Source organism: Hippocampus zosterae, chromosome 5, assembly GCF_025434085.1.
Source record: "Hippocampus zosterae strain Florida chromosome 5, ASM2543408v3, whole genome shotgun sequence".
In the NCBI taxonomy this organism is placed as follows: domain Eukaryota; kingdom Metazoa; phylum Chordata; class Actinopteri; order Syngnathiformes; family Syngnathidae; genus Hippocampus; species Hippocampus zosterae.
This window is the reverse complement of record NC_067455.1, coordinates 8,482,629-8,494,779: the sequence shown is the minus strand read 5'-3', so window position 1 is coordinate 8,494,779 and position 12,151 is coordinate 8,482,629. Positions and strand designations below refer to the sequence as shown.

The 12,151-nt window shown below is 43.2% G+C and overlaps 1 protein-coding gene across 1 annotated transcript in view; it reads left to right on the top strand.

Moving 5' to 3' along the window:
• The window catches only part of agmo (alkylglycerol monooxygenase), a 38,650-nt gene that overhangs the window by 20,653 nt on the left and 5,846 nt on the right, over positions 1-12,151 (top strand). The window contains exons 9-12 of the mRNA XM_052065883.1: positions 281-415; positions 1,662-1,778; positions 4,089-4,171; positions 4,775-4,880. Coding sequence (XP_051921843.1) covers positions 281-415; positions 1,662-1,778; positions 4,089-4,171; positions 4,775-4,880 — 441 coding nt within the window. The remainder of the gene's footprint in view (positions 1-280; positions 416-1,661; positions 1,779-4,088; positions 4,172-4,774; positions 4,881-12,151) is intronic.

Below are 12,151 nucleotides of genomic sequence, written 5' to 3'. Positions count from 1 at the left end.
TTCCAGGGATCTTGTTCTAAATTAGTCAGATAGACCTTTCTGTTTCACTTCGCATTGTCATTTGGTTGGTATGTCTATCATGACTAGAATAGACAGATGAGCAGCGATAAATTACTGTATATCATAATTCCTCATCATGTGTGGACAAAGTTTGATGACTCGCCATAAAACACAAACTCAACATAGGTGTGGTTACAGTTAGACCGAACATCTCTTTGATGTTTTTTCCCCCTGTTCGTGTTATTGCTGTTATTTGGTGTTTTGTCTTTCTTTTTTTCAGTTCCACTACTATTTGTCCTTGTGGAGAAGGTCAACCACCTACTCAAGTCTCGCTGACAAAGTGTCAACTTTTGTCAAAGGTCCCAGTTGGACGCCTGGAAACCCTCGGCTGGGCAACTACAATCTCGTTCCAAAGGTGGGCGCGCGACCGCCTCGTGACCTCACATCATTCAAAAGGAGAATTCGTCTCGGCGGGAGCTTTAGGCAACTTTTGCAAGGAATGGCCACATCAAATAAAAGCTGGAAAGCCTTTGTAGACGGCACACAATAAGTTCATTTTCACCGTCTCTGGAATTAAAACCGCATGTCAGAACCCCAGTGGAAATGTGCATGTATGAGTGTGTGTGTGTGTGTGTGTGTGTCGGCAGAAAGGCTCCAGTGGAACGAGCCGGCGGTTAGCTTTGAAATAACGTTGATGGTGGCACATATTTAGTTCCCTCATGCGTGACACTTGGAAAAAAATGTTCACGATTCAAATTGACCCCTCGAAGGCAACCCTGGAAGCCAAATGCCATTACAGTCATCTCATGGTTCACGATGGTGCACCACGTGAACCACGACCCCCGACGTACCTGCAGGTGCTTTGAGGAGGAGGGCCGGCGAGATGCCTGAGAAACCCTCGTTGTCTGTGATTGGTCAATTTATTTTCATCCACTTTTTTCTTTCCAAATGACAGAAAGGGGCCAAATGACTGAGCAAATTCCAAAGGATGGACTCACGTCTTCCAGTAAAAAATATAATAATCCAGATGACCTAATGAGCTCATTTTCATCCCAGTGGAACCTTTGGAAAAAATAAATAAATTCCAGAATCCTACTTGTGCAAAAACCAAAAAACTATTTACAATGTCAGTTCACTTCATCATAGTTCCTTGGCATCAAGATCTGGCAACAAAATGCCAAACACAACCACAAAATAGAGGGTGAAAAAAATCCCTTCCCACTCTAGTCCTGGACCACAGTTTATTTAAAAAAATAAAGAAAGAAAGAAAAAAATCTTGTCCGCTCCAGCTCCTGTTGGAAACGACTCCCACACTGCTCCCATTTTGGAGGTCAGCAAATTTAATAATAAATAAACAATGCAGTTTATTAATCTATTGAATATTTTGACACCCCTTTCTCCTCATGGACGACTCTTTCGAAATTCATCATGATTAGGCAATCCAAAAAAAAAGTCTCGAAGCCATTCCCAAAAAGACAGAAAATCTGCCATTTTGGTTTGAAGAGGTGAATTTTGGATCACTTTGTCCCTTTCCAGGAGCCCTTTAAAGGCAAGCTCATCCCAGAGATTTTGTTCTCCTAATGATTTTCACCGAGTGGTTGTGCCTTGCGAGTAAGTGGTTTCAGGTCTCTGAATGTTTGTTCTTTCTTTTCCACTGGCAGCTGACCGGTGAGGAGAAGCCTCACGATCCCAGCTGCTCGCTGCCGGTACAAGTTTACGTGGTGACACATTTCCTGCTGGTGCTGCACACGTACCACGAGCTCTTCGAAAACCAGGCGGTATGTATTTGTCACATTAAGGCACATGGGAATTACAGGAAAGAAATGACAAAAAAAGTCTCGGTACAAGGCCAACCATGTTGTTTTAGCCAAATCTCCAGCCTCCTTTTGTCTCATTTCATGGCGCCTAATTTCCTTCGCGCACGGGCGTCATCATTTTTCACGGCCCACTAAAGCAAATAAAGTGTGTCACCTTCATGTTCCTTGCTAAACTATTTTTCATTTTGGCAGAAAATCACTGCCAAATAAATAAAATTCTACACCTTTTACCAAGTCCTTTCTTAACGTAGATTGGATCATATTATTTGCTTGTCACCATTTTTCACATCTTTGGCTAAAAACTTGATTTGTTGTTCAAGTGCATGAGCATGAGAAATGCATGACCAATTGTGTATATGATATACGATGAGGTGAAGATGCATTTTTTTACATCCTGCCTGGTTTCCATCTCTCTCTGCCGCAACGCACGTGATCCAAATGATCAGGATCGTTATCATGCTTATTCAGAACTTGCCGATCAGCATACAAGAGATGAAAAAGTTTGTTATTAAAAGTTATTGTTAATTCAGCTATAATGTATTTTTAGTGTGTGTTTTTTTTTTTAATTAAACTGACAGCGAGTGTTGACATGGCCTAAGATGTTTGGTCCCTGCGGACGTCTGACAAGAAGGTCTTGAGCTCCCTAATTGAAGACTACTTGTCTGGGCCAACATGATTGAACTAATGACAGTTTGTTGCGGCCGCCGGAGCCCGGTAACTTTTACTTAAAAAACAAAAAGAAAAATGAGCTGTGTCTAACATCATGACAGAATGACTGATCGGCCTTCCCCTTTGGAGGAACCTTTGTCTATTATTTTCCACTTGCCCAAGCCAAAAGACCCCCTTCCCTTCCTCCTCCATCAGAAAAATAAAGCATCGGGTCTCCTTGGCAGTTATCTTTGGAAGCCTTTTTTTTCCCCCTTCAGGCATAGTTTTGGTTAGCCGAGAAGTGCCGTCACGCCCAAACTCCTTCACAACTCCCAAATAAAATTGCCCCTCTAGTTTTTTTTTTTAACTCCTCAGTTGTGGTCACACACACACACACACAGACACACACACCTCCAGGGCCGAGAGGGCTCCCCATACTCGCCTGAAAATGAAACACCAGCTGGTGGTCCGGCAGTGAACACAAACGCCTTAATTGTGGACTGGAGCCTTTCCCAAGCAAAATAGCCTTCAGGATGCAGCAATCAGGATTTCTGCAAAGGAAAATAACAGCGTGAGCTTCGCCGGCTCCCACAATAAATCATGTCACCCTTTTGTGTTTATGTGCTGTATGCATGCGAGCCGGCTAGCCAGCTAGCTTACCAAACGCTACTGCTAACTTTCGTGTTGCTGTCACGCAATTGTTGGTGAACTGAAGTTGGTCGTCATTTATAGACAACACACTTTACTATTTTGTACTTGTAAAAACCTCTTGTTCATGTTAATCGACAGCTGTCTTAAACTATATGTTGATTAATGTGCACTGTCCCAATGAAATACATAAATAAATGTCCTTTGGCCTTAGACACATTTAGGTGCACTTGAGGAGTAGGTGACTGAACGATTGAAGGAATGAACAACTGAACCAGAGAATGAATGACCGAATGCCTGAGTAATAGACCAACTCATCAAGTGAGTGAATAAGTGACTGATTTACTGACGCAGTGAATCACGACCGACTGTGTGACGAACTGATTGATTGGCTGACGGAGTGAGCAAGTGAGCGTTTGAGTAAGTGAGTGACCCACTGAGTAAGTCACTCACTGAGTGATTGACTGACTGTCTGACCCATGGTGTGGGTGTGGGTATGGGTGATTGACCAACTCGCGGGCTGAGAGTAAGTGACTGACTGACTTGCCAACAAAGTGACACAGTGAGTGGCTGCCCAACCGACCGGCCCGCTGAATGACTGTGTGACTTTATGACTGAGTGAGTGACAACATAAGCGACTGACTGAGTGCGTGAGTATTTGAGTGAAGGTGATGAGTGACTGGATGGCTGAGTGAATGGGTGAATGGGGTGAGCGTCTGTGGCGAAATACTTTCTAAGCCCTTTAGATGTTCTGCAGCCCGAGTGTACAGTAAGATGTTGCCGTTAATGTGCTGCTGTGTACCCGCCATGTGCTAGCACACTCAGGCTTGTTTGCCTTGGCACTGCCGAGTAAACAGTGGGATACAGCTTGGTGCTTTGTGGAAAGCTCTCCTGAGACACTGTCAGCCAAACACCCATGATGCTGATTGCAGCTTTCCGTTGGAAGTCACGCCATGTGCTGTATTTGTACCCTAGACACTGACCCAGTTGACCATCCTGGGGATGACCGGCTACATCCTGCTCACTCTTACCTCCCTGGGCTTCATCATTGACTGCAGGTACCCTGCGCACGAACGTTTTTATGCCATGCAGTATTTAGATGATATTATACAGAGGTTTCCCTGACTCAGATTTCGATGTAGGTGGTACAACTTTGCGGCAGCCCCTTCTTTCCCAAACAAACGCTTTGTGTGTAATTTATTATGTCCTGTATTATTTTTTCTCATCATATTTTATCATAAATACAAGAACCATGTTTGACATAAATTGAATTTTAATCGTTATTTTAATCAAATGTTCTCATACGGGTGGCATGGTAGTCGACTGGTTAGCACGTCCACCTTACAGTACAGAGGTGCATGGTTCGATTCCAGCTCCAGCCTTCTCTTTCCGGTGTGGAGTTTGCGTGAGTGTTCTCCGGGTACTCCAATTTACAAAAATCTGCATGGCAGGTTAACGAAACACTCCAAATTGTCCCTAGGTGTGAATGCGAGTGTGAATGGTTGTTCGTCTGTGTGTGCTGGCTGGCAAACAGTTCAGGGTGTACCTCGCCGACTGCCCGAAGACAGCTGGGATTGATGGATGGATGTTCTCATGTGAGTTGTTATTTGTAAAATGACATCGGCAAGAAAACCCCTCAGATACATGTATGTGTTGTCCAGGCCATTGGCGTCCATTTTGGAGATGCTACGCTGCATGTGCCTGGTGATGTTGCTACATTACAGCCACCTGAGGCCCCCCAACTCAGCTCTGACTGTGCCCACCCAGGTAAGGCACATTTACTTTTCTGCATTTCAGACAACAGATTTAGCATATTATTGAGCCTGTTACTGGCAATACATACAAAGAAGTAAATGTTAATAATCTGACAATAGTTGGACTGAACACGTCTGAGCTTGCCGGACATGTGACGGCTGCCAAAAACCAATCCAAAAATATTTAGACAAAAATAGTGCAACACAAAACATAAGAGAGACAAAGTCATAAATAGTACACGAAAAACACAAACATATTGGACAAATATCCATCCATTCATCATCTGAACCGCTTATCCTCATGAGGGTCGTGAGTGCTGGAGCCTATCCCAGCTAACCTTGGGCAGCAGGTGGGGGACACTCTGAACTCGTTGCCAGCTAATCGCGTGGCGCATATAGACAAACAACTGTTCACAATCACATATAGGGACAATTTAGAGTGTTTCATGAACCTAACATGCATAATTTTGGAATGTGGGAAGAAACCGTAGTACACGGAGAAAACCTAAGTAGGCACGGGTAAAACACTGTTCTCCCAGTACGTGTACTACACAGGAAATCCGGGCCCCGTTTCAAACCTACAACCTCTGTATGTCACGTCCCGGGGTTGCCAGCAGGGGGCGGGCTTTCTGCCCGCCGTTTACACACCTGTCACCCATTGCGGAGTAATTGCTCAGCCTTTATTTGGACGCTCTGGCAGTCTACTCACTGCCGGAGAATTCCACGCCGTGCCAAAATTTCTCTCGCCCAATTCCTACTCGTATTGATTCATTGCCTCTTAGTCTTGTGGCTGTTATTGCGCGTCGTTGTTCCTCTTGCGAGTGAAATTTATATTCATGATCTAATCTGACCCTCCTTGCTATCTTTTTCCGCAAGCGTTTTCTGTTGTTCTTTTTATGTTATCCCTGGTCCCTATTTTGACCAGCGCTTTTTGTTATTCTCCCTGTCGGGTTATTTTGTGTTCGTATTAAAGAGTCCTTTTGTTATTTAACAAACCTCTTTCTGTGTCTGCTATTTCGGGGGTCCACTTCCTTATTCTGTTGTGCACGGAGCGATCATTCTATCGCTTCGGGCACTACTGTACTGTGAGGCGAACGTGCGGACCAATCTTCACCGTGCCACAGCACAATTAAAAGTATTACATTCAAATGACAAAAATAATTTATACAAATAAAAAACTCAAACTTTATTTATATGCTTGATGGACATTTGTGTCTAATACTTGGTATGACATGTTTTGCGATCAAGAGTAGGCTCAATATTTAGCATTCGCGCGACAGCAGCATCTGTGCTCAGCACATGAACTTGCATGCTGCATTCTGTGCTGCTCTATGTAAGGATAAACTCCAAAGACAAGTATGACAATGATCTTGAACAATGAACTCACTTTTGGGGTAAATGTGTGCTGTCATGGTGATTGACCCAACGCGGTCTTGTGTGTTTGTGTGGTCTGTTTAATGCGCAAAGTCCGGTCACCGCTGCCATGATCTTTCGGTCCAAATGCGTGCTCCAATTGGCCCTAAAATAAGGACTGCCTTTCTGTCTGTGGACTGGACATGGCGGCCGACCTCTCATTATTGGTCCCCCGCCCTCCCCCTTTGGTCTTTGTCCTCGCACTGCTTACTGAGCGCAGAGTGACGCTTCTGGAAACAATTAGTGGCGTCTGCCGCTAACCAGAGCTGGCTGATGGGATTTGCACGTGAGAGTCGCTGCTTTTATTGTCCTGGCCACAACATCTGTGGGGCTCAGGTGTGCGCGAAGAAATTACACTTCATGACAGGAAACAAATATATAATAAATAGAAAGATAATCTATTACAATTATCACGACCACTGTATTTTACGTCACAACCGTAGGTGTTTTCTCGATGGAAAAGGAAACGAGGAATTGATTCATAATCAAAAGTTTTATACAATTACTGCAAAGTGGAGCTGGCGAAGCGCGTAGACAGGAACACAGGCATGTGTATGCATGACCAACCAGAATGTAATTTCCGCAGGTAAGTAGCTATTTATTTATTTATTATTTTTCATTAGCTAAGCATCTTTCACGTATTCATAGTCGCTGTTTAAACTTGTAAAAAGTTAAGGCTCCCCCAGCAAACTGCCCATAGCTTGTTACATCACTAAGCACTGAAACATACTGTACTTATCACTGTTAGACATTTTGTCTAAAAAAAAATTCTGGGTCGTACGGATGGGCAAATACCAGACTATTTGAAGTCGAACTACTAAGTTCAAATCAGTATTGCCCGTTGAATTGATTTGAAAGTAGTATTATTTATTTGTAATATTTTCAGCTTTCTGGTTTGCAAGCGCACCTAATATTTTGATGCCTCCCTTCCGTTATATTTCCCGTATTTACTTGATCAATATGGTGATAACACTGACAACCATTATAATTTGCCTCTCCCTGTTGGTCATATAAACTGTTCATCGCGTTTAATGTCTATCACAAAACCGCCCATTTTGTCCCCCCCCAACCCCTGTCACCCCCACCTCAAATTCATTCATACAGACGCTTTCCAGCTTCCCGTCTGGCTCGTGAGGCCTTGGTGTGATTCCGTGGTCAGAGCCTGCCAGCTGTTAATAGCACCGAGAGCTTTTAGGATGCCATATATCACAAGCCCAGGCTTTTTGTGTGCAGTCAGAGGCCCCAGCACAATTAAATGTCAATTCACCCACCGCCGACTTTTTTTTTTTCTCCATCGATTGGCCGCCGCTTCAAAACGCGTCAGAGCAGCGTGCCGTGTCATTAAAAGCGTGACGGCTGCTCTCACGTAAAAGGGTGGCCCTGTGTCAGCCACCATGAGTCTTTGGTGAGGCTTTCAAGCACCTGCCAGCACCTACGAGACTAATGGCACTTAAAAAGTGCTCAGAGACACATGGGGCGTAGCCGTCATTTCAAAAGTGTGGGGGTGGAGGGGATTTTGGTCAATTTCCTCAGGAGGAGAACTACTATTATGAGCAAATTATTATCCTCTTACATTCAACTGCTCCTCTGTCGTGGCCAAAGAAATAAATAACCAAACTGTCAAATTTTGTTTGAGTTAAATGGATTGAAACGTTTTTTTTTTTTGTTTCCTTCTATTGTTATATTTTTCCCCAAACAATCAAACCAAAACACACACAAAAAATACTATGTTCAAGGAGAAAATAAAAGGTTTTAGGCCGAAGCAATGGCGTTTTGAAACCCACCCCTTTTAATTTAATTTATTTATTTCACAGTGCAGAGGTACCGGGTTCGATTCCAGCTCCGGCCTCCCTGTGTGGAGTTTGCATGTTCTCCCCGGGCCTGCGTGGCTTTTCTCCGGGTGCTCCGGTTTCCTCCCACATTCCAAAAATATGCATGGCAGGATGATTGAACACTCTAAATTGTCCCTAGGTGTGAGTGTGAGTGCGAATGGTTGTTCGTCTCTGTGTGCCCTGCGATTGGCTGGCAACCGATTAAGGGTGTCCCCCGCCTACTGCCCGGAGACAGCTGGGATAGGCTCCAGCACCCCCCGCGACCCGAGTGAGGATCAAGCGGCTCGGAAGATGAATATTTTTATAGTATTAACACATTTCTTTAATTCACTACCGGCCATTTTCAAAGCAGAGTTCTCCATATTAGCAGCCGATTTAGAGCATATTTCTTTCAGAATTTGATGTTCTGCGACACTGAATCTACCAAAAGAAAGAGTAGACTTTCTTCTTCCACCAGAAAAACAAAACAAACAAATGTGCCGAGTTCTTTCATTTTCTTCGTCATCAACTCCAGAACATGGGTTGGTTTCATCAAAAATTCCGGTTCAGGACCAGAAAGCCCAGAAAACGAGTATTTTGTAAAATGAAGCACAGATACGTCAAACTATAAAAAAATAAAAACAATATTGGATTCAATATAGCCTCAAAGCTTGTTATTCAAGAATTGCTTACCAATTCTATCTGTCAAATTTCAGCTTGTTGTGAAGTGTTTTGAGTTCACGTCCACCATACAATGCTTGTATCGGATGTTAAAGCAGAAAAAAAATGATAGTCGAACGATAAATTATGTCTGGAGAACTCGTATGTTGGCTTAAGGCACCTTTATATTAACCCAAGTACATATTAATTTTTGTTCATTCATTCAGTTGGTCTCTATGATATTTAGTATCCCCCCTTCGTGTTTAATCACTGTTACATTTATCCTGTCTTTTATTCTCTTCCATTGTAACACAAGTTTAGAGTAGAAGAGTCCAGTCGGCTCAATTCTTTCTTTGCAGATAAACATGACCTGGAGTACGAAGAATCTACACAGACGTAAAGAAGAAAAACTGTGTTTTTAGCAAGCACATTGCTATTTTTTTTATTGTTACTTGACAGTAATCTAAAAATACCTTATGCTTGCAAGCTAATATTTTGATTCGGCCCCCGTGGAGGTTTGAGCCCACTCTCGTGTTTAGTTTTGGCTTTTGTGTGTCAGTGAAGTTTGATGAGTGACCATATAACAGGAAAGTAATAAGTCAAGCTATGTCAGGGTTGATTGAGAGCTCATTTATGCTTGTCTGCTTGTCTGTGGAAGGATAAATGTCCAGGTCACATCAATATTATCAAGTTCAAATCTGACAAAAATCAGCAAAAACAGCGAATCCCACCTTTCCTTTTCCTGATAAGACAACCTGTGGTGAGAGTTCACCCCTGCCCAAAAAAAAAAAAAACCTCACCAGCGAAAGGTCGAGGCAGTAAAAACCCTGAATGGGATTTGTTTGGCGCTGTGGAAACTCTGCATTGTGATGTCATGCCAGCGCTCCCAGCAATAGAAAGGAAGGGAGAGAATGGAGTGATTTGAAAGAGGCGGTTGAAGTTGACTGTCAAACTAAACATAAAACAAAGAGAAATACACGTGGATTCAAAAAAACAACCAACTATGCCTTCAATTCTGATAGCTCAATGCTCACACATCATGGGAAACTTAGACAGACTAACTAATAGCATCATCGTCGTAGCAATGAAACCCTGAAGCAACAAGGTGGTGCAACACATGTGACGGGCATGTAGTCCTTTTCCTCTGCAACGAATATTACTGAAGCTTATTGAGTCTTTGACCTTAGTTGAAGGAAGCTCTTCTTCGTCAAGGTCTGCATGGAATCTTCTGCTATCTGCTTCTTCTATATATATATTGCGCGTCGTCCCGCACGCGGTCTGTCCTTCCGCCTGTCCCTTTTCAAAACGTACCTACTTCACCGCGCCGCTGCGCGCCGCCACTGCGCCGCTCAGGCAGTGGCTCACTACGATCGCGCGGGCATCTTAGCGAAAAAATGTTGTCTACCCACAAGCATTGCAATGAAATTGTTAGTTATTTAGTAGAGCTAAACATCTCTTTATTTTCGCGATAAGCAATGAAGATGAACAAAAAGTTGAATCAAGCAACAACACTTTTGTGGGCCGAAGGCCCACCTTACCAGCCTTCCGCAGCAACTAGCTGATGAGCCGCCCAGAGGGCGGCAAACCAGCTAGTTATTATTATAATCATGGCCAAGTTATTTCTTTTTTTCCTCAAGGCTTTTGCTTCGTATCTAATTGCAAGAGTACGTAATTCTTTTATTTGTGCCACCCCCATCAGGATACCCCTGACATTTTTTCGAGGAAATATTGTCATGTTGATGAATAGTTTTTCTCCACTTTAATGTGGATATTAAACGTTAACACCATAACGATACATTTATACTTTATTCCCACCACTTGAAACACGTCCATAGAGAGCGAACAATACAACGTTGTAGGCCTAAGACAGAACACTTAAGAACTGAAATGACAAGCTTGATCAAATATGAAGTTTTTAAATCTGCTCTTAAATATTAAGAGGGTGTCTGCTCCCATGGGAAGATTTTGTCACATATACTCCCAAATCATTCAAAAATAATGATGGAGGACGTTCATAGTGTTCCACTATAAAAATTTTTTTAAAAAGTCATATTTTATAATTAAATGGTCCGGAGTGGCGTATCATTTCTCAGCAGAAAGGCTTCCATTGCTCTGCGTTTGCTTTATTAAAATCCAACAGGCTCGCTCATGTCTTGGCAAACATTCACATGTGGTGTTGTAAAAATACAAATTCTTCAAGTGTCCCGCCTGGAAAAGTTTCCCCGCTTGCCAATTTGGTTGAATTTGTCCGCTTTACGGCATCGTATAGAGTGCCTCAGCCCGAATCGTCCTTGAGTCGTTTGGGTACCAAATGGGTTCCCGACGACGTTTCCAAGTTGGCCGCCGCCGAAGCGTGAGATTGCGGAAAAAGAAGGTCGGTACGAGGAAGACTGGAAAGAGCGACGGAAAAGCGGTCGCGTGCAAATACTTCCCGGTTTAAAGAAGAAGACGCGTGTTATTTCACTGTGCCGCTGACATTTGAACCACCGTGATCACAGCAACCGTGGCCGATGTTATTGATCACTTTGTTACGGTCAAAAACACCTGGAAGGAAGGAAGCATTCCTTCGGGCCTTGACGAATCATTTTTGAAAATTCAGCCCTTGAAGCCACTTTTACCGACAGCAACATCAAATTTGGTCGGTGATATCCATCATGAGTAGACCTACACAAAAGTCTCAGGAAGCCGTGTCTGAAAAGACAGAGGAGGTCTGACATTTTGTTGAGAAGCAGCCATTCTAGGGTCATTTCGGTCATTTCCACCGGCCCTTGATCACAAACTTTACCATCATATCAAATCGGAACAATGCACACTATACAAATCTTAAGTGAGTGAGATTAGGAGGTCTTGTCATTCGTTATGCGCGGAGTGTGATGGTCAAATTTGCAAATGAACCATCATTTGAAACAGTTACACTTGGCTAAATGGAATTTGGCCTATGCATTAAAACAAACAAACAAAAAAAAGCCCACAAGCCAATTTCTCTTAGAAACATTAACTTTGGTAGCTTTCTTGTCCTTTTTTTAATTTATTTTTTTATATTATGCTTCTAAAGGCAGATGCACCTCAAGATCTGGCATTTGGTTTGAAACGACCATTTCAGTGCCATTTGTTCATATACCGTTGTAAGGTCTTTTTTTTCTTCTCTTCTTTTTTTTCCCCCCAAACCCATAATTCCTTTACTGCTGTCTTCTTTCTCAGCCTCGTATTTTCCCGGCAAAGTCCACAGCGGGAGCGTACAATCAGGGGCGTCATAACTCTTATAAATATCAGTGGGCGGATGGAAGGAGTCGAGGGAGCCATTAACCTCTTTGCCACCCCCAGGAGACTCATTTGTCTTTGCTGAGGAATCCCCTTGAACTGAGTCGCAAAGGCCAAGCACGTTTGCGCTCTTGAAGCT